Source organism: Toxotes jaculatrix, chromosome 8 (assembly GCF_017976425.1).
Source record: "Toxotes jaculatrix isolate fToxJac2 chromosome 8, fToxJac2.pri, whole genome shotgun sequence".
NCBI lineage: Eukaryota > Metazoa > Chordata > Actinopteri > Toxotidae > Toxotes > Toxotes jaculatrix.
Genome location: NC_054401.1, coordinates 22,412,514 through 22,434,459, shown reverse-complemented (window position 1 = coordinate 22,434,459; position 21,946 = coordinate 22,412,514). Strand labels below are relative to the sequence as shown.

At 40.6% G+C, this 21,946-nt stretch overlaps 3 protein-coding genes across 9 annotated transcripts in view; 1 reads left to right on the top strand and 2 right to left on the bottom strand.

Moving 5' to 3' along the window:
- Positions 1–651: 651 nt before the first annotated feature.
- Positions 652–10,311, top strand: dpys (dihydropyrimidinase). 2 transcript variants are annotated; one of them, XM_041045190.1, is made up of 10 exons: positions 878–1,002; positions 1,886–1,923; positions 2,358–2,516; positions 2,731–2,910; positions 4,067–4,256; positions 4,524–4,680; positions 4,843–4,984; positions 5,658–5,800; positions 8,924–9,131; positions 9,789–10,311. In XM_041045190.1, exons 3-10 carry the CDS (start codon positions 2,382–2,384, stop codon positions 9,846–9,848), a joined length of 1,215 nt encoding a protein of 404 aa, XP_040901124.1. In that variant the 5' UTR covers positions 878–1,002; positions 1,886–1,923; positions 2,358–2,381; the 3' UTR covers positions 9,849–10,311. The 2 variants fall into 2 exon arrangements, with proteins under 2 accessions (XP_040901123.1, XP_040901124.1); XM_041045189.1 differs by lacking the exon at positions 1,886–1,923 and having other exon boundaries at positions 652–1,002.
- A 3,542-nt stretch (positions 10,312–13,853) lies between these two features.
- On the bottom strand, positions 13,854–15,500 carry LOC121185647 (dendritic cell-specific transmembrane protein). The gene is made up of 3 exons (XM_041043928.1): positions 14,454–15,500; positions 14,037–14,369; positions 13,854–13,913 (listed from the first exon to the last, which is right to left on the bottom strand). The coding sequence occupies exons 1-3, from the start codon at positions 15,498–15,500 to the stop codon at positions 13,854–13,856; spliced, it is 1,440 nt and encodes a 479-aa protein (XP_040899862.1).
- A 2,678-nt stretch (positions 15,501–18,178) lies between these two features.
- The window catches only part of rims2a (regulating synaptic membrane exocytosis 2a), a 132,809-nt gene continuing 129,041 nt past the window's right edge, over positions 18,179–21,946 (bottom strand). For all 6 annotated transcript variants that reach the window (XM_041044047.1, XM_041044049.1, XM_041044050.1 and 3 more), the window contains 5 exons: positions 21,656–21,797; positions 21,276–21,388; positions 21,092–21,193; positions 20,862–21,001; positions 18,179–20,747 (listed from right to left, as the gene is read on the bottom strand). In XM_041044047.1, coding sequence (XP_040899981.1) covers positions 20,544–20,747; positions 20,862–21,001; positions 21,092–21,193; positions 21,276–21,388; positions 21,656–21,797 — 701 coding nt within the window. In that variant the 3' untranslated portion in view covers positions 18,179–20,543. The remainder of the gene's footprint in view (positions 20,748–20,861; positions 21,002–21,091; positions 21,194–21,275; positions 21,389–21,655; positions 21,798–21,946) is intronic.

The window sequence follows — 21,946 nt, the reverse complement described above, 5'->3', positions numbered from 1 at the left end:
ATTTGTACTTGGTGAACATGCACCACTAAAGCACAATACCTGTATTTGTTACGCCTGCTATATGTATTAATGTGTATTAATACATGTTATACAGCACAGACTAACCTGGAGCCAGGTAATGGCTCTTAGTGATGAGTGCTGTGTTGTGTGAACTGACATGTGGGCACTTGAAGGGGACATGGTACATACATCGCACAGAGTGGATGTGATGAGGGTTGACGGGTCAGTGAAAAACAACAGCTCTTTTTTTTCCTCTTGGGAGTCAGTCTAGCAATGACTTCCATCATATTGCATGAGGATGCCAGTTATTATTATTATCATCATTCATGCATTTATTTAAACAGGCTTGTGATGGTCAAAAACAATAACTTTAATGTAGTAAAAGAAAAGAGAGAGAAAGAAAGAGTAAAAATCTGATTGAGTAAAAATCAGACACACTCCTCATCTGGCTGGATTCACTGAGCACAAACTGAAACAGTGCAGTCGGTTTCATCATAATCCCGCTGCAGATACTGAACAGGGCGACTGCAGGAGTTAAATAATCCTGAATGCTCGACTGCATCCTGTGGACATTCATATCTCACATGAACTTTGGAGCTGACCCACATGCCTCTGTAAAGTTCCGGTACACCCACACCACTGACTGCACAGATAGACGAGCTTCATCTGCTGCTCTGCTGCCACGTTAATACAGTTTGAACAAACTCTGTCTCCTTCACACATTTTAAACCGTCTCGGTTGTGCGCAGCAGGAATGGAGCCCAGCGGGATCCTGATAAAAGGAGGCAAAGTTGTGAATGAAGACTGCTCCGTGATCAGCGACGTCTATATTGAAAATGGGAAAATAGTTGAAGTTGGACTGAATCTTCAGATCCCGGCGGGAGTGCGAGTCATTGATGCCACCGATAAACTAGTGATCCCCGGAGGAATCGACACGCACACTCACATGGAGCTGGCGTTCATGGGCACCAAGGCGGTGGATGACTTCCATATCGGAACTAAGGTGGAGATATTTTATTTACATTGCATAAAAGAAGAGATTGAGCTCCTGACGCATTTAAGTGCAGAGCGAAAAGATTATGAAATAGGTTTTTGTGAATACCGTCTGTTATAGGACTTCTTTATTGATAGTTTTCTTTATTGATTTTCTTTAGTTTTCCTTCTTATAGATTTACCTAATGTAGGTCCATATACTGGACTGAAACAACAACTGATGCAAAATTAACAAGCTTTATCATCTCTAAGTGCACTGCAGAGTACATGCTACCAGATCTGGAAGGACTATTCAGATCTTTTACTTAGGTATGAGTAGCAATACCACAATGTAGAAATATTCTTTTACTATCAAAATCAAGCATTCAAAATTTTAATTGAGTAAAAGTGCAAAAATATTGGCATCAAAACATACTTTAAGAACCAAAAGGAAAGGTTTTAATCATGTAGAACAGAAAATGACTATTTAACAGGCAGATACACCAGTGAGTCATAATGAATCAAAGTATGTGTCAGTGTTATTAGAAGCATGACAATCACATGTTTAATAATTGAATCGTCAGGCTAACATGAAGCAGCTCACAGAGGCCAGAGAGTCGCTGTCTGAATGCATCAGTCACAACACTGCAAAGTGATGTGACTGATGTGACAAAAGGAAAGAGAAGACAAATGTGCTGCAGTCACAGCAAATCCTCAACAACACTAAACTACAACGCCTTCAACTACAGTCTCAATAATGACCATTATCCTGACTCTAAACTTCACCACTTTACAGATTTTATTTAGAAACAGGGGTTCTGTTCTCAGACCCTGTGTGTAGTGTGAACGAAGAGACGCTGCCACTGTTTTTCCTGAAGAATACATGAAAAAATTCATGGATTTTTTCTTACTAGAACTCTCTCATCATCCACTGATGTTGATCTGATCACAGGTCAGTGCCACTACACTGATATGGGTTTGTAACACCATGATGTTGCTGTCAGGTATTTTCTGATTGACAGTGGTATTGGGCAATCTGTTCAACACTGTGTGCTGATAAAGATGCCACAGGTCAATGTGAAGCAAACATCCACAGAATTAAACACAGCTGTTATAATTAAGCAGACTATAAATGTTTTATTTGGTATAAACCATAAACCACAGCTATTGTAGCTATGGGTTCTTAGATCATGTTATCAATGACAGAAAGTGGAATGACGTTAGATATTAAAGCTCTGAGCAAAAATCAGTTTTCAGGACTTTGTCTAAGCCTCTGCAGACAATAAATATCTCAAACAAATTATTTTATCTTTATTTTAAGAATTTTTGCACCTAGTTCTGCAGTTAATCTTTGACTTCTGTGTGGTAATGTGTGTGTTTTACCAGGCTGCTCTAGCAGGAGGGACCACAATGATCCTGGACTTTGTCATCCCCCAAAAGGGCAAGTCTCTCCTGGAGGCCTACGACTGTTGGCGTAAGACAGCTGACCCCAAAGTTTGCTGCGACTACTCGCTGCACGTCGCTGTCACATGGTGGAGCGACAAGGTGAACGAACAGATGATTGTTCAGAAAATTTTAAAACTTCTTTTTGGCCATGAGTTGGCACCACACAGAAGGGTGTGTTAAAAAAAATAATGTTAAGGATTTATATTTGTATGGTGTTAAAGAAACCATTAACCCTTTTCCAGGTTCAAGGTTCAATCCAGGTTATTCAGAGCTGTTCCCCCATGTATTTCTCCAAACCTTTTTACTTCACCAGGTCAAGAAAGAGATGGAGACCCTGGCCAAAGAAAAAGGAGTCAATTCCTTCAAGATGTTTATGGCCTATAAAGATGTGTTCATGCTGCAGGACTCTGAGCTTTATGCTGCCTTCTCCCAGTGTAAGGAGATTGGAGCTGTAGCTCAGGTGCATGCAGAGAATGGAGATCTGATTGCAGAGGTTAGTGTGAGAAAATGTGATATCATTCTTATAAGGTGTTTAGAAAAAAAAAAAACATTGCTACACATCTACAATCAAGTGATATCAGCAATTATTTGAAAAATGTGATCCTATAGAAACTGGTGTTTATTTTTCTCAGTGATACTAAACTGAGATACATTCAAATCTGGGCAAGAGCAATCTTAAATGATTGTGTTACATAGAGAACACACAGATTCATTCATACTGCTGTCCCTTTATCAGGGAAGTTTTAGGCAGGGCACATCAGGTAAATAACGTCTGTGTTTAAACACACCACAGTCCAGAAGCAGTTACAGGTTAATGTTTAACCCTGACAGCAGCTGAGCAGATCTCTGTGTAAGATCCAAGCTCCCTAACAGAAAATTCAGCAGTATTTAGTAATAACAATGCAGAATTTGCATTTTAAAATTAGCAGTCCTGACAGCTGTGAATGAATGGGCATGTTAACTCAGTGTATAGATGGTTCAAGGTTCACTGTGCAAATGTTTAGGAAAGTAATATGATGAAATACCAAAAGTAGCTCGGGCCCTGTCCATTGTCTCCCCTGTCCAACCTTTCAACCTGGAGAACTTAGGAGTGTCACAAGAATAAACCTTTTTCACTAAATATATTTTGTCATGTCCACATGTCATGGCTTTGTTATCTCCTCTTATATTTGCAAAAGCATCAGTGTAATTAGTTCCATTAATAATGCCTGATTTGGTGCTTTTCCAGCCACATTATGACAGTCAAAGTGTTTGCCATGAAAAAGGCCTCCTTTTTCATATGTCATGGCAACAAATCACCACTAGGGAGTAGCAAATGCCAAGAAAGCAACTCCTGGCTCCTGTAGTGGGGAACATACAATTCTTGCAGCCACTGGGTATAGCTGTATGTTAGTCAGCATGAATATGGATATGGAACTGTTTTTAGGCCCTGCTATAATTTGATGGAGTATGTTCTCACTGTTCCTTCAGTTCAGAGAACCCACACAAAGTGTTTCCGTCTTGGTTCTGTTACATTTTAATCCCAACCACTCTAAACTCGCTCTTCACCTGTCAGTTTCCTCTCTGTTTGGACAGATACTGTCCTGTGTTATCTTCCATCTTATTTAACCTTTTATCCTGCCTTGTTGTCCCCCGCTGGGACCCGACAGGGGGCGAGGAAGATGCTGGCCATGGGCATTACGGGGCCCGAGGGTCATGAGCTGTGTCGGCCGGAGGAGGTGGAGGCTGAGGCCACCCAGAGGGCCATCACCATCGCTCACGCTGTCAACTGCCCACTCTATGTGGTCCATGTTATGAGCAAATCTGCTGCCAAGGTGGTGTCCAATGCACGCAGAGATGGTGAGTGTGAGCTTACTACCACCTGCTGTTTAAACAGAGTAGGGCAGGGGTGAGAGATGATGGGGTTTTAAGTTGCATAAGGATTTTTGTCATGGTCTTTTAAAGGCCAGAACAGTATCAGTATTTATATTTTACAGTTTATCAACATATTTCCTGTTTATGGCTAAAAGTTAAATTATTCATCACTTTTAATCCTTGTCTTGGTGAAACAGCCTCTGCAGTTTGGTCAGGCTTTTGTATTTGTTTATTTTGTACTTCTCTCTGCAGGTCGTGTGGTGTTCGGGGAGCCCATTGCAGCAGGGCTGGGCACAGACGGTACCCACTACTGGAACAAAGAGTGGGCCCATGCTGCTGGCTTTGTCATGGGTCCTCCTCTAAGACCTGACCCCAGCACCCCTGGGTACCTAATGGACCTGCTGGCCAAGTAGGTGCAAATGAAAGAGGAGCAGGAGGCAGGGTGGTAACAAACCCAACCATCAAGGACGTAACAGAGAATTTCAGAACATGAAATGATTGTGTTGCTTATTACTTTCAGCATGGGCTCCGTCATTCATCCATACATTTCTTTCTCTGTCAATTGTGCTAGTGATGATCTCAGTGTGACGGGAACAGACAACTGCACCTTCTCTGTGTGCCAGAAGGCCCTGGGCAAAGACGACTTCACCAAGATCCCTAACGGAGTGAACGGTGTGGAGGACAGGATGTCTGTCATCTGGGAGAAAGGAGTGGTACGTCCTAACAATATAACTGTTCTTTATCAGACATTGTTGGGCAAATAACAACATAAAGAAATGAATTTGTTTTTTGTAACTTAAAAGTGTTTTATGTGATATTTCTCACTGGGATGCATATTCAAGGCTGACTGCTCATCGTGTGTGGAGGCCACGTTTTGGGGGAATAAAAATAATTTAAAATTATAAGGCTCCTGCAGTGTGGGGCCCACTTAATGTTTTTTTCTCTCTAGTGTGCCATTCATATGCATGAATTCATATCAGAAAGTTTAATGTCAGACTAAGAATACATTTACTCCTATAAATGATTGAAATCTAATTATCCTGCTCTTCCCGTGTTTGTTTTAGCTGAAATGTAAGTTATTTTTTTCTGTTTTTCTACAATACAAACCGAAAAGGCAATAAACTCCTGGAGCTGCAGAGTGCAGACAATGCATTTTCTTGCCATTGTTGTGAGGAGGGTGTTTCAGCTCAGCCACCCCAAGGCCACTGGAAAGATTTAGCACATGCAACAGTGCTTACAAATCACACATTAGATGGCGTTTTGGCAGAAAGGAGTTGCTTGCTGCACGGTTAAGCACTGACCTTTTGTCTGCTAATTCTTTATATGTTATCATTCACTGTGCCCCCCTTACTAAAGCCTGGCGCTTTGTGTGTTTCTTCCCCTCAGCACAGCGGCAAAATGGACGAGAATCGATTTGTAGCTGTCACCAGCAGCAACGCAGCAAAAATCTTCAACTTCTACCCACAGAAAGGCCGTGTAGCCAAGAACTCGGATGCTGATGTGGTTATATGGGACCCCAAGTTGACAAGGTGAGGACCCTGGCTCCGGCCATTCAGCAGATTGGGAGAAAGCTTTTAAAATAGAGCAGGAAAATAAAGCTGTCGGACACCGTGTGTGTACAGTTTTAAATGTATATGACTTTAATGCACATTCTGAATGCTCTCTTATCTCTCCACATTAAGTCGGACGTTTCTACCGGTGCTACTGCAGATGGTGCTGCTGAAACACTAGGCCAACTTTGAAAGCACGTCTTCAGGGTGTCATGCATTCAGTTGAATATGATAAGGTTTTTTTAAGCTAGGCAGCACTATAAATGCAGGCAACTAAAATAAGAGAACTGATGTATCTTTCATCTTGTGCCACCTCAACACACAAACAGACACACACACAGAAAAACTCATAAGCTCATTACGCCTGTGCTCCATCCAAAAGTCAGAGAGTATGCCATCACTTATCTATAGCTGTAAATTAAAGCATAACACGGCTTACACATTCACCAGTCAGTTAAGAAAAGACTGTTGGAATGATTCATTGTTTTCTATGCTTGGTTTTTGGTGGGGGGGGGTTAAACACACTTACATAAACTAGATGCACACAGCATCAGTGGGACGGTGCTGATGGGTCATGGTGAGGATCTTAAAGATGACGAATATTTCACGTGGGAGCTAAACCAATTTTCATAGTACAGAACACACAGTGTCGTGGCTATTTTCAGTAACAAGCCCTGAATATCACAACTGATCATGTGATCGTTTCTTTGCATTTTCTTATTATCCTAACAAAGTCCCGGATATGGAGTGGAGAGAAGTGTGCTGCCACTGTGGAGCACATGCACAGATGCAGGTACGGAGGACAATTTGCGTTCCAGTAGCTTGCATACTGTAGCACATTCAGGCTTATATAACCCAGAATGGCAAGTGCACTGCTCTGTTTGCTGGAGAATCTGGGCTGAGCCCCTCAGGGAAGTCGCTAACTGCTGATGTGAATTGGAGAAGAACACATTACACCCCGGTGTACTTTGCTGTAAATGAATTCACTGGTAACAAAGGAAAAGCTTGCGTGAGGCCCGAGACCTTCACGATCATTACTGTAGCAGGAGTTTACAGTGTATGATCCTCGGGGCTCGTCATCCCTGGACATCACCTGTCTGTTTCACTGTTTATGTGTCTGTCTGTCTTTACCATGTGCTCATGTCGGCTGATGTTATAATGCCTTTCAAGCATGAGAGCGCCTCATGTTTGACTGCTGCAGCCGTGAATTCATCTGTGAAACTGCGTAATTAATCGCCCTCAGCGCAAAGTGTCGCTTCATAACGTCCGGGACCAGGGGCCACAAACAGTTGCATAACCAGAAATGCTAGAGGAAGCTCAGTCGCTTGCCTTGTGTCTCGTAATTGGGCTACTAGAATAACGAGGACACATCTTGTTTTTGTCAGCGCACACTAAGCATGGTGTGTTTGGCTTCACAAATCAACAGGAAATATGAGTATGTGAAAAAAAAGAGAGATTCATTGTTTTAAGTGGCTGAGTCAGATTTATTTCACTGCTCCCCACTGATTTAGTCTTTCAGTCAGACAGGATTTATACGTTAGACATCGTCAGCCTGTGCTGTGTGAAGCATTTGATTATTTAATTATGAAGTGCTGTAGCTGACTTTCCCTCTGACGGATTTCTACATTTTCCAGAAAACCTTCCTGCAGCACTGATGAGAATGTGCTTCAAACTGCTTTAATGGTGATTTGCGGTGGAACCACTTTATCTTAAGTTCCCTTATTTACCTTTTTACAAGCAGGATATAAACAGTTCATGAATGGTTTGTAACACACTATAATGTAATTTTATACAGGTTTAAGTGTTTATCAATGTATTTGTGGAGGTTGGTGTGTGAACACACAGTGTGTACATTCATAAACACTTACAAATGCCCTTATGGCTGGATACTATTACATTACTACTACACAGTGTGTTATAAAGCATTTAATAAAATGAAATGTTTGTAAACCACTTGTAAATGATAAATTGGGAGACTTTAAGTGTTATCCAATCAGTGGTGGAAGCATCTTTCAGCTTATTTAGTTTTTTCCAACTTAAGCTTTACTGTGTGGTTCAGGCTCACTGTTTTTTTTAGTGTTATTTTCAGGCAGAGCAGCTTTTTCCAGCAAAAATGCTACAAAAAAAACCCCTGTACACTTCCTGCCCAGCTCAACAAGCTAGTGAGCACTGCTCAGGATTTAGCAGATAAAAAGTCCGTTTTTTTTTTTCAGTGGAGTATTATCAGCAAAATATACATTTAAATGATCAACAGTGCTTTAACAATGATTTTTACAATAATGTGTCATATTTGTAAAACTTTAATAGTGTACACAAGATAACTAGTAACTGTAACTGTCAGATAAATGTTGTGGAGCAGAATTATATAATATTTATTTAGTTACATTGCAGCACTGGTTACATGTGGTTGGCTGCAGACCACAGAAGTAGCGTAGTGCAAGCAATGGTATTAAATTATGAGTTTTCCATAAATCTTGAATAAAGCCATTACTGCCATGGATAGATTTACCATGAGTGGTTTTAGAGAAATAATTTTAATTATTTTAACCATTTCTGCCAATAAACTCCATCCTGACCAGGCTAAATTTGTTTGGGTGAAAACCTGAGAGTGGTTTCTGTCTTGTGTCTCTTTATCAAAACTCATTAATATTCAACATCCCAAAAAGAATTTGCAGCCTGTGCACACGGTTTTGTTCCAGCAGGATATTGGCTGTGCTGCAGTATTGTGTGGCTGTGCTCATACAGCAGCCTGTAGACAGGTGCCACAGTAGCGTAATACGCAGCACTGAAAATGTTGAGGTGCGTTTTTATCGACTAAAAGAAGCTCGGGTTATGTGCTTAGTAAGCTTTTCAGAGAAGACAGCATCACATGAGCAAATGTTATATATATAATACATTATAAGGCTTGTTGCTGCGCAGTAAGTGAGCCACAGTAACTTGATGCTGTGTATGAGTACATCGTGGCCTGATTCAATCCGTTACAGATTAGAATAGAATGCATTAAGATTTCACAATAGGTTTGTGTTTTCTGCATGTGATCAGGAACTTTAGAGCCAAAAAAACTGTTTGCAAACCTGTGGTTGTATCTTCGTGTCTCGGTAGGAAGATATCAGCCAAGACCCACCACCAGGCTGTGGACTACAACATCTTCGAGGGTATGGAGTGCCACGGTGTCCCTGTCGTCACCATCTCCAGAGGCAAAGTGGTCTATGAGGAAGGCCGGCTGAAGGTGTCACCAGGGCACGGCAGATTCATCCACAGAAAACCCTTCGCTGAGTTTGTTTACAAAAGAATCAAGCAAAGAGAGCAGGTCAGTCAAGCCCCATAAGTTTCAGTACTAGAAAATAACACTCCAGGGGGGAAAAGGTTACAGTTCAACACTTGTCTCCATAAACCATGTCCCCCAAGGCTGTGTCCAAAATCACTCCCTACTTCTTGATTTGTGCACAAAAATTAGCTTCCAGCCATTTTATTTGGCAAAACTAGAGTGTGATTCTTGAAAAAAACAAAAACAATATGTAGTACTGACAATGTGCAATTCTTATTTACAGAAGCATTTATTAAAGCAGCTATAATCAATATTTTTATTTCATATTAACCATAGAAACATGAGAGATGTGTTGATTTCATGATCTAAGTCTAAAAGGAAGAAAGTAAATGAGTACACTTCCTAAAGTGTTGAATCACAGTGAATGCTGAATGAGTCAGTGAGGGTGATTTCAACATAGCTCACCTCTAATATTAGCTAGGGTTAAATGTGTTTACTAAAAATACAAATATATCATTTCTGGTTCCCATGAGGAACAGAAATGAAACATAAGTGGACACTGGACACACTGCTTCGCTGTAAAACACCTTTCAGATGTGAAAGTCAGATTTCATTCAATTTGAAGCAACCAAAAGCCTGATGAGCGACTGTTCACAAAGGTCACTTAACCTTTCTTTCTGCTTTGTATTTGTCCTGCAGGTGGGGAAGCCTACAGCTGTGATCAGAAAGCCCTATGAAGGCAAAGTCATTTCTGTATGAACAATTGACCTGGAACATGAAAGGCACTCTGAGCTCCAGCTGTGTGTCTCCAATACAGCCCAGAAGCTATCAAAGACAAAACACCTGAATGCTGTCTCACTCAAAAACCTGCTCTGTGTGGTTTGCAGAAGTGACTGGTTTAAAATATTTCTGGAAGACACACACATTATTCAGTCATTTAAATCACTGTGTGCAGTAAAGTGGAGGGGGGGGGGGGGGGGGGGGGGGGGGGGTTGGGTGACTCAGGTCAGTGTCCTGTTGGCAGATAATACCTTTGTTATATTTGCTCAACCCTGTGAGGTTTCCAGGTCAGCTGTGCTCAGTACACAGGTCAATGAAACCCTCTCTGCTGCTGAAAATTATATTTGCTCTAACACACATTATGCAATCAAGTCGGTTACTGTACGGAAGGAAAACAGGGCTCATGCACAATTTCATGGTTTAAAAAAAACTGTGGCTTTTAGAAAAATGGATCTTTCAACCTTTTTATCTTTTTGCATATTGTATTTTAAATAATATTCAATTGTGTAATAAAAAGGTAACTAAAAAAACAGGGTTTTTTTGTTTTCTGAGCACTGGTTTTCACAGGACTGATGTTCTTCGCCTAAAAGCATTCTTTCCCTTTGATGAAATATTCATTAACAATGCACTGACATGCATGAAAGTATTAAGATTTACTTTGTTGACCCAGATTGACTCTGTATTTGCATAGCAGCAGGATCGCACATTATCATATGCACTCCATCCATGCCCATGTATGGACCGCGTTCATTCCTTCCCCTGAAAAAAAGGTCTGTGGCTGTCACCGAGCATCATGTGGCAGCTTCCTATTGGGCTGGCATGCTGGCGTGGTATTATGCCACAGGGCCAGTTGAGACATAATGTGAGCTTATCAGGTTGCCACACGGGTCAGTGGCAGCGTGTGAGTCACAGAAGGCCTACTCATCCTTGAGCTGTACCACTTCCTCTTGTCTCTGACAGTGGAAGGAACGGTGTGGGGCCGGCGGTACTGGACTGTACAGTCGAGACTGAGTGTCTCTGATGGAAAGGTGAAGTGTGTTTAAACCAGTCGTCCACAGGTGATAACTGCAGTTCATAGAAGTTATTACCACTGATTTTTTAAAATGCTGATTCAACTTTTTTTTTTTTTATGAGGTAACAATTCACCTTAAATATTGAATCAACATAATTTAACTCATATAAGCCAAGTCAAATCATTTTAGCATAGTCAGAAAACCAAAAATCAGTTTGAACTGGAATAGGTCATTGTCTTTTATTGTATTTTAAAAAGATGCTTTGCAAGCTGTGGTCTGCTCATCAGGAGCAGGGGGGGGGGGGGGGTTCAGTGTCCTGAACGAGGACAACAGGAAGAACAACAACTTAGAAGAAATCGGGGGCATGTCATTGATCAAGCGCTCAACGTCACTCATCGTCCAACCATGTTCACTCTTGGAAACTAATTGTATAACCACACAGTGGAATTGTGGAGACACTGTAATGTAAAGCACAATAACGCCACCAACAATGCAAGGACACATAAAATGAGACTCTTGCCCATGAGTCAGTTGCCCTGTGTTTGCTGAGAGGTCGCACCTACGCACACACCTCTGAATGCTGAAATATAAAAATGTTTCATCTTTATTTTAATAACTCAATAAGCTGCTCATCAACATTTCTCCTTTTTTTGGATTTCTCCATTTTTAGAATAATACATCATAGAGGAAGATGAAAGCCATCCAGAGAGATTTTTCACAACTCAGCAACCCAGAGTTTGTTCTTATTAATGACGTGTAACTGATCGGTGAAGCATTAGTAAAATGATTTACCAACCCATAATAAATCTATTAGTTACAACTAAAAATGCTTTAGAAAGTGTTCCTTATTAAAAAGAGGTACCAAAAACAAGGCATGTATGTACCAACAATTTTTAATGTGTTATTACTGTAAAAACAAAAGTTAAAAGTGAACACCCATCACTGTCAGATGCTCTATGATACATCCCTGTGCGAGGTGGAGACAGTAACACCTGCGACATGTTAATGAACACTGACAGAGTATAAATGCAAAGAGTACATTGATGTTACTTTGATGTCCCCAGCACATGTAGGCACTAGAACACAACACTACACTACACTACACTACACAACACTAGAAGCCTAAAAAATTATATATATTTTGTGGTGACACCAATGGGACATCTGATCGAAATGTTTACTGTATGTCCTGTTATCGTGTGGATAGCGCTCACAGTCTGGGGTAGATCATCACAGAATATTGTCATATTCCTTGTTATATAATGAACATGATGTAATATGTACGTAATGTCTCTGTTAAGTAAAATGAAATGTCTGGTTCCTGAGTGTTCAGTGGAGCTAAACCGAATCGAATAATAATAACCTTGTGATTTATGGTCTGTAATTGACCGGCTATTATCAATGTCAAAGTGTTCTCCATATGAGCCATTCTCCATGGTTACCATTACTGTTAATTGGCAGACTGACCTGTTATGTAACATGATGTAACTACCGTAACACACTGAATTACAATGATGCAGTATAGGTAGAGGACCAGAGACGAGTGTTTGAGAAGCATGTATTCATTATTTATTATTAGAAATTCACTGCAGTATAAAAGAGTAACAGAAACAAATATTCACAGCAGAACAAGACTAAGAGTGTACAAGAGCTATAATGTTTGTCATGTTCACCACCTCTGTTTAGTGTGCTGCCATGCTGCATTTACTAATGAGCACTAAACACAAAGCACAAATTGACTGATGTCATTAGTTTTGCATTTGATCCTAAACCAAGAGCCAAGGATGTCCAAAGTTACAACACTTCATCTGGAGGGAGATGTGATTGTCTGTACCAGATTTAATGGCAACAGTTGCTGAGACATTTCACTTTGAACCACTATTTTTAACTGCTGTTGTTCATTAAACACGACAACTGTCCCTCCGCTACTTATGAGAACTGATCACCCATGGACCTGTGAGTTAATTGCACACTACCAGTCAGCCACAATATTAATTAATAATTAACACTTTACATTATCTGCACTGGTCAGTGGTCTTCAATCAGTCCAAAGTCTGTATGAGGCTAATATTTCACCCTCACCCCAGTAATAATTACAGCTCCAAAAAAACAAAAAGAAAAAAACCTACAGTTTTTCAGTCTTCCTGTGATTTGAATTCCCACACAGAGCAGTGTGTATTTTGTATTTTAAAGAGGATCTCTGAGTTTTTTTTTCTCACAGGAAACGCTGTTTGACTTTCTGCTTTATTCATATCTAAATCAGTATTATGAAGTTTGACCTTTGTGTGAAAATGAAGGAGGTCAAAAAACAACAATAAATAACAACAATAAAGTAACAATAAATAGGTCTATCTGGGAACCAATACTATGATTGAAAAAAAATAAAGCCATCAGGAGAGCATGAACTCAGCTGTTTTTATGTCAGCTACATGTACTGTAGGTGCTGGATGTCTCTTTTTGGTTAGTCCTGCAGAGTGTCCATGTCAATGACCAATCACATCCAGTCATTTTTCACAAACTTTTGTCTGAAACAACAAGTTAAATTACCACAGTTTTATTCCCCCTCTAATGTTAATCCCATCCAAATGGGAATTATTAACATGAGGCAACAACTCTGCATTATTCAGTGGGTAAACCAAAGCCTTGACCTACTGCAGCTGGTAGATGCAAAGCCAGATGATCACTAAAGTCAGTAGTATTCATTTCCAGGCACCATAAATTGGGTCAATACCAGACTTCATAACAATCCATCCATCAGTTGTTGAGAAATATAACTAATAAACAAAAATGTCCACGTCATGGTGGCATTAGGGGAAAAGTCAGGGTACCACCAAAATCAGTAGCATCACAGAAGTACAAAACTTCATCCATCCAGCTGCTGTTGGTCCGACTGACTGAAAGACCATCATTGCCGACACTTTAGCCACGAGCATGGCTAAAAAAAAGTCATGTAGGAAGAAGAATAATTACCTCACACGATGCTTTGTGGATCCTCTTTGGGTCGAAAGAGCAGCGGGCACCAGAAATGTGGCTGATGAGAGAAGAAAAGAAAAAAAATAAAAATAATAAAATAAAATAAAATAAAATAAAATAGAGATTAAGGACGACATTTTAAGCTCTTTGATATTCTCTACCACTGTGAGGTGACACAAACCTTAACAAGCAGTGACATGAGGCTGCAGCTGTTTTTCTCCTTCCTCCTTTTTAGTCTCTTTCGTAGGATTTTGGCGTGCAGGTACTCCACTCTCTCCTCCGCAGCCGTGGAGAAGAATCGCTCACAGACCATCAGCCTGAGCTGGGCCATTTTGGCAGCCATCAGGGCCATGATGAACAAGATGAGCAGGATGGCAGTCAGTGGAAATATGGAATTATAGAGCAGTAGCCTGGGCTTAGGAAGGCACTTCTTTTCGAACAAGGTCACAGAGTAGGAAAAGTCTTTTTGATGAGTTTCCTCACTTAACTGTATGCCAACTAAAGTTGCAATCCCCTGAAAAGATACATGAATGAGTAGTCAGTGGATGACAGGAATAAATGTAGTAAGTTCTTAAAATACTTCCACAGACATACTTACTTTGATGCTCATTAACAAGGGGACCTGGAAGGGCTCCAGCTCTGACAGCTTTGTTGTTACAATATCAACAAAGCAGTACAATAAGGCATCCACAGTTATAAATACGGCCCAAGCTACAAAATGAACAACAACTGAAGCACCGAATTTCAGCACAGCTTTCCTCTCTCTGGCCGTGGGACAGGCGGAGAGGACAGCCGTGTACAGCTTCCCCTCCTCCGGTGTGAGTGGGAGGATATGAGGCTTTCCTTCTGCCTTCTGCTTCTCGTCAAAACGCACAAATTTGCTGCTGATGAACCTGTTCTTGTATTTCATGTCGTTGCAGTACTTTTTTATGTGCACGGCTATGAACATCATGAGCACGAGGAAACTGACGGCAGGAAACATCCTGTCGGTCACGGAGGAGACTGTGTTCATGAGGGACTGTGCATATTTTACAGTCTCGTTCAGCCTCTGCTCTGCTTCAGTGAGTTTCTCCCTGAATTTTTCTGATTCCAGTCTGGGTGAAACCTTGAGCTGGGAGTCAAGGTTCAACACTCCCAGGTCCGTAACCCCTTTAAGCATGTTTCCTATCCACTTCAACATGCTGACATAGTTGCTGAATGGAGCAATGATGGCTGATTTCTTTGCCTTCAGGTTGCAAATCATACTCCTGAGGAGGCCTGTGAGGTTCTCCAGGGTGTTGCCGATGTTTTTAAGAACCACTAAACTGGTCCCAGCGGTTAGCAGCAAGTTCCGACTCTTCTTCATGAAAACAGAGATCACGAATAGAGTCGCTAAGCATCTCACTCTCTTTGATAAGAAGAGAGCGATGGTGAATAATGCCCCAAAGATGCCAGTAATCCCTCCAGCCACTGCTGTCTCATAGTCCAGGGTGAAGAGGAGGTACAGGAAGAGCAGGGTGCTGAGCAGGAGGCTGGAGAAGCTACAGGTCAGGAGGAGGATAAGAGTTCTTCGAAAGCCGTCCCTATTATCAGTTGTGAAAACATCCACAGCCAGAAAACCAACATCTTTGAGGCTCTGTTTTATTGAAATCCATGAGAGTAGCATCCTGGATCCTAAAGGAGATGCTGTGGGAAAACCAAACACTGGACACTGGAACGCACATCTGGAAAGAAAGGGGAGGTTAAAAGGACATATAATAATAATTCAAAATAAAAAACAGTGTGTTCAACAATGCAGCATTTATAACAATCAAACTTTAAATCATAAGAGATAGATGTGAATTTCAGAATGCTGCACAGTATCAGTACAAACCTGCTTTGTACATCTGGGAATCTGGTCTCACGCGTGTGCTCTGCAGTCTCCTTAAATACGGCTGAAACAGGAACTCTTCTGTCCCCCAAAACCACAGTCATTTGTCATGTCCCAGTCATCCCTATTTTTTAACCAAAAGCAGAAGCAAACAGTCTGTTATGAGGCTTCATTTTGACAGAGTGATACTTGATTGTGCATTTGGTCTAAAAATCAAGTATTTTATTCCTCTAAGAACAGATGGCCCAACATTCAAACTACAGCAAACTTGATAAACACTAAAATAGGAGAAGGTAGCTATAAAGAGCGACAAGGAGACGTAAGGGTGAAGATTTGTAATTTTGCAATACATAATTATAATATTGTTGTATTGTAAAGTTACTGAATTGTAGAATAATCAAGGTCTAATCCAGGGGTCGGCAACCTTAAATACCCAAAGAGCTATTTGGACCGTCCTCCACAAGAAGAGAAAACACCCGGAGCCAATATATTAAAATGTTTAATATTTAATGTTTACGAGCTTTCACCGCTGCCTCCATCCACTATCCACTTACAGTTACAGCAGCACACAAACAACAGCAGCCGCTTGCTGACGGAGCTTCTCTGTCCATGCAATGTCGGACTTTTTAAACAGAAAAATGAGACGAAATAAAATTGTAGCCTTGTATTCCCGCAATAAACGGACTCCGAGAGCACGGAACACACCGCAACAGCGTTCCTAACATTAGCTGCTCCGGCCCTCTATCTGTATCAGCAGCGACCATAAGTCGGCAATTCAGTCATAAGCTAGCGGCAAAATATGCTAATACATGCTAATTAGTGCAAACCTCCAGGTAAAATAGTGAGAAATGTACTTACCCCAAAAAAACTGCAACACAGACTCCTTCGACGGTCGGTTAGTACAGTCTACACTACAACAAGCCATATTGTCACAAAAATCTATCCGAACATTGGCAAACAAACACGGGCCCTGTCAACCGCTAGAGATAGCCGAAGGCCTCTGGATGTAGCCGCCTAGCCCAGCCGATGCTTTAGCAAAGAGCTAACTGCCAGTGCCTGTCTATGGAGCTGTCACTCATCGTAACCAAGCCCTAATTTAAATAACACTAAAACGGTTGTGGTACAAACCCCCCCCCTCCACAGTGTTCACGGAGGTGGAAACTATCAATAGAGACCAAAAACAAAAAATGTACCAGGTTGTAAATATATTTTTTAGGCTGTAAAGTTGGCTATTTTAACATGGGGGTCAGTGGAGAATTGCTAACTTCTGGAGCCAACTCCCAGCGGTAGCCGAGAAACTGCAGCTTTTTGAACGCGGAAGTGATCCCCCTTGCTGTCAACCTGAAAATGTTGCCGCTTGGTGTCGCACATTAGCGGTTGTGACGCATATTTTGAGCGACAAAAAATTAAAAACTTTTAATTTTAATGTTACAAGATCACCAAAATCTTCAAATTTAGAATTACATTTAAAAAACGAACGAACTGAAATAAAAATACATTTAAATTAAATACTCATTCTTTATTTTCCAAAGTCACAGGAAGCCACTGCAGAGGGATGAAAGAGCCACATGCGGCTCTGGAGCTAAGGGTTGTCGACCCCTGGTCTAATCTATGGAAAAACAATTGCTTTCCAAGGATTCAGATCAGAACTTTGAAGAGAATTGGTGTGCAGGTTTTTGAGAGGTGTGTGAAGCTGTCGCATTCAGTGACTTAAACGAAGTGAAAGATCCTTTTTGTGTTTAGTTTTAATGCACTGTTTAAACAGAAAATCTTTGGAGTGATCACAAAATCTGTGAATTCTTTGAAAAGAAGTACTGGACTGACAATTTTTTTTTTGTCAATTTTTGGAATTGGACTTAATGATCAGCTCAGCAGATTTGCTAACTAGCTTAGCTATTAGCATCAGGTTGGTAGTCTTTAAACCTGTGAGACAACAGGAAGCTCAGCTAGAACCAGGTAACCTACTTTTAGCAAGAGACAAAAGAGGAAATGCTTCACACTTATCTGCAACATTTTCTTTTTCCATTTAAAGTGGCATTCCAATTTTATTCTAGTTTGACATATGAAGTTGAATTTATAGGTCATGGACAGTAAATGTATTTAGCCTATGAAAACAGTTACAGGATGTCTTCTGTGATTCTTGGAGATTTCAAATTCAGACTTCAGACCTGCTTTGGTTTTCTGCATGAGATGCTAACAACATGTATTATGGGAAATGTAGGATCCAACTTCTATGTAGCTTGACCCATCTAAAAGACAGGACATCTCAGCTTCTGGTTTATTGATTTTGACAGTTCTCTTTTATGGTGTGTGAGGAGCTGTGAGGCAGTGCAGTATAGTTTGCTGCAGTGCCCTGTTCCTATACAGAGCATATACTTTTGTGTGTGTTCATCTTTATCACCCAACACTTGGCATCAGTGTAATATCATTTTTTTATTTTTAATTTGAAAAATAACTTACATAAATCTCTGTACTCAACCATACTTAACCAAGACATAGCCTTGGCATTAACACATTGCACCAAAAAGAGAAAATTAAAAGGCATTCAAAAGGATAAATAACATATGTCTTTGTCATCATGTGAGGCATTCTTCCTGTTCCAAAGGAGACTATCAACCTATTCATGGTAGCTTGTTTATTCAAATTCTGACATCTAAAGGTATGTACAATGAAAACTGAAATGAAAATATATGCTGTAGCCTGTTACAGCGACAAGGTTTTCTTGGACATTAAAACGCATTATCATCACGTGGAAAAGGAATAATGCCTCAGTTCAATTTCATTCAGACATACTGCAACTATAAGATTCATATACTTCCCAGACATGAGAAGTATTTATAATTACTAAAAATAGAAAATAAAAAATAAACTGGTCTTGGCTTTTAAATAAAACTAACAAAAATATAGTAAATTAATTTCATTTTCATTAAAACAAGAAAAAAAAAACATTTTCTGTGGCAATATCCCTTGTTATTTGAACTTGTGATTAGCTCATCTTCACAAACGGTGCCTGTAAAATTGAACCACAGCAACACACACCTCTTGCATGTTTGCTGCCTCTTGATTAGGTATAGACCTCTTGCTGTACTGATACAGATTATTTTTGCATGTTCGTCAACAATACTGGAATAAAATACACTTGCAATCACAACTGTTTCGTAAACCTTCATTAAATATAAAATATTTTCCTTGTCACTTTTTTTTTCTCAAAAACCTGAAAGAAAATATGACCTTGGGGGTGGAATGTTTTTGTTAAAACTTCAATAACTGGCCGTGGAAGACCAAGAACTAATTTTCTGTAGAGTTCAATTTAAAGTGAGGGAGAAAAGTAATGAAGTTGACATGCACTGTACAAGAAACTGCAAAAATTCCAAATATCATCTTTATCAAAACATGCTGAGTTACTGTAAGGTGTGCCCAAGCCATGTTGCAGAAAATCCTTTTCAACATGCTTGTTAAACAAATCAAATTCAAAATAAAATACATACTGAAACAATACAGAACTGTAAAATAACCAACAGTCCTAAAATCTGGACAATATCAGGGGACTGAACAATGGTAGCAATGAATAGTACAATGAGAGGTACCCTGGGACAAGGAAGAAAAAGAGAAACATGTACAATTTGCACATAATGTTTATCTTTATAAGGCCTGAGCCTTTTTACAATGAAATAAATAATTTACATTTATTTTCATTATCACTTTTTGTCACATAAACATTTTTCTGTTAAATAACTCCAAAAGTTTCCTTTAAGTTTCCCTTATCTGCATGTCTGCAAAACACAGACTCACGAATGGTCTAAAGAATGATAAACGATGTCTTTTTTTTTAAATCACGATGTTGCATTCACTCCCCTTGAAAACCATGCACTAGTGAAATTTATCTTTAAAAATAATATAAATTGTTGAAAATGGCTGATCTGTTTTATTTATTTTTCATCTTTTTTGCAAGTTGCAGCCTCAAGAAAATAATTTTCTTTTTTTTTTATATTCAGCTAAATTTGTGTCCATGCAAATGAACTAAAAAGGAAAAAAAATATTTTTTTTCTCATTTAATTTTCATACAGTATATCAACAGAGAAAGAATGATGGTAGATTGTACATCTTTTCATGGGGTTTGGGTCGTTATTGTCTGTTCTGGAGTGTTGATGGTAGCCACTTCAGTATTGCCTCTGATTAACTTTGAAGTCTTCCTGGTGATTTACCAGAACGGTTTAATTCAGTACATAAACCTAGAGTATGTGGGGTACTTCTTTTGGGTTACTGGGGGAGTGTGGATACAAGCTGGGACACACCTCACCCAAAGTGATGGTCTCCAAAACTCCATCTACACAGCTAGGTCTGTTGGCGTGGCGTGACCAAGCATCTGGTTAGAAACACTATCACCCCCTTCAGATACAAGTACATTGACATTTAAAGAAAAAAAACAAACAGAAAAAACAAAAAAAAAAACAAACAAAAAGAAAACAAAAAAATTCAAAGCAAAACATTTATTTTTCATTCGAAAAGGGCTTCTGTAGAACTCGTTTAGCGGTTCCCAGTACTGACCCCCATGGCTTCGAATTGGATGAAAACCTGGAACTGACAGATTCCTCGTGCTAAGGAGTTCATTCCAGCTTCCTCCAAATAACAACAACGGCAATCCTGGCCGCCAGGCGCTTGCAACACGCTTTGCCATGTGCACAATGTGCGCGACGTTTTTGCTCAAAACACAGGATCACGTTTGCACCCCTAGAAACAGGCTCAGAAGACACAACATCAAGCATGCAGTGTAACCGGGGGGCGTGACCTGTCATCGCAACACTGGCTGCTACAACAACGCTATCAGTCCACACGCTGCTATGATCGAGAGAAACTGTCCAGTGAGGATTGGGAAGCTCTTCTTGTCAGTGGGGCCAGAGTAGGGTCCACCAGTGAGGAAGGAGGAAAGAGCTTGAACCAGCCAATCACCATGTTGGACAGGTCCAGCTCGTCTAACAGTATCTGAACTGCTCCCATGAATGATTTATGGTCCATACGTCCATAGTCGCCCCATACGATGACCTGCAGGGAAGAACACAGGGAAAAAAAGTATAAAGTATAAATATTGTGGAAATGTTGCTATACTAATGAGTTTCCACTTTAAAAACTCAAAGTCTGAAGGAATCGTTTTCTCACCTGTAAAACCTTCCCTCCTGGACTCTCCTCAAACGGCAGTTGCTGCTGGTAAAGAGGATCCAAGGTTTTTCTTGCTACTTTTGTTTTCTTTTTGGCTATGCAGACTCCGTTTTCCAAAAGGTAGACCTTTACATATGGTGCTGAGAGGAGAGGAGAGAAAACTTTACTCACAGTTTATTAACATTTACAATAACTGCCTGTAATAATGGTAGTGTGAGAGCTTCAATTACCTGGCAGTGCCTTGGAACCTGGTTTTCCCACAAGGCCACGGGCTCTGATGACCTCCACCTCCAGTGCTCCTTTCTTCTCCACCATGCCGATCTGGATGTCACCTGAACAACAAATATAATGTATGAATATTTTACAATATAAAAGAAAGGTAAATGTATTGAATAAAGGGATTCTTGTTCTCACCCATAGGTGGAGTAGCCAATGTCTGTCGTCCGACCAGCTGGGCGGGTCCCAGACCATCCAGGAAGTCACTGAACTGGGCATCTGAGGAGAGCCGCACACCGGGGAAGATGAGGCTGAAACAGTGAAACACACACTGGTTACCACAGAGATAAAGTGTGACAAATGCTGGTTGAAGACAATGCTTCAGGGCAGGCAGGTGCCTGTTAAATGTCAGCTGGATTAGAAAAGGTGAAGCTTAAAATGAGTAATCAAATCAGGTTTTGAATTGTTTGCTGTGCACATGCTGCAAAGTGCTCCCAGTAAAATATGAGCAGGAGCTTGTTGATTGTCCTGAGAGTGTGAGGCCCCCCCCCCCCCCCCCCCCCCACCCGTCTTCTTACTTTCCCTCGGAGCTGTAACTGTTCATGCTGCCGTCCGTGGACTCCCGGCTGGCCTGCCGAGTCATCCTGCTCCTCATCTCCACCGCCAGGCCTGTCTCTGTACTCCTCTGGATAGTGCTGCGCAACTTCTTACCTCCCGCTTCTGCACACAGATTGACACACACAAAGAAAGAGAGAGGCAGAAAGAGAGAGAAGGAGATAGACTATCAGTCCATGACACTGAATTGTTTTGTGACTCATGCAGCGGGTTGCATTCACAGGGGCTATTTCTGACATGTCACTGCCTTCATT

Coding starts and splice junctions, on each gene's coding strand:
- dpys (XM_041045189.1), top strand. CDS start 754: ATGGAGCCCAGCGGGATCCTGATAAAAGGAGGCAAAGTTGTGAATGAA. Junction 2,911..4,066: donor ATGGAGATCTGATTGCAGAG/GTTAGTGTGAGA, acceptor GGGACCCGACAG/GGGGCGAGGAAGATGCTGGC. Junction 4,681..4,842: donor CTAATGGACCTGCTGGCCAA/GTAGGTGCAAAT, acceptor CAATTGTGCTAG/TGATGATCTCAGTGTGACGG.
- LOC121185647 (XM_041043928.1), bottom strand. CDS start 15,500: ATGCTACTCTCATGGATTTCAATAAAACAGAGCCTCAAAGATGTTGGT. Junction 14,370..14,453: donor CCTTGTTAATGAGCATCAAA/GTAAGTATGTCT, acceptor GTATCTTTTCAG/GGGATTGCAACTTTAGTTGG. Junction 13,914..14,036: donor TCATGTCACTGCTTGTTAAG/GTTTGTGTCACC, acceptor TTCTCTCATCAG/CCACATTTCTGGTGCCCGCT.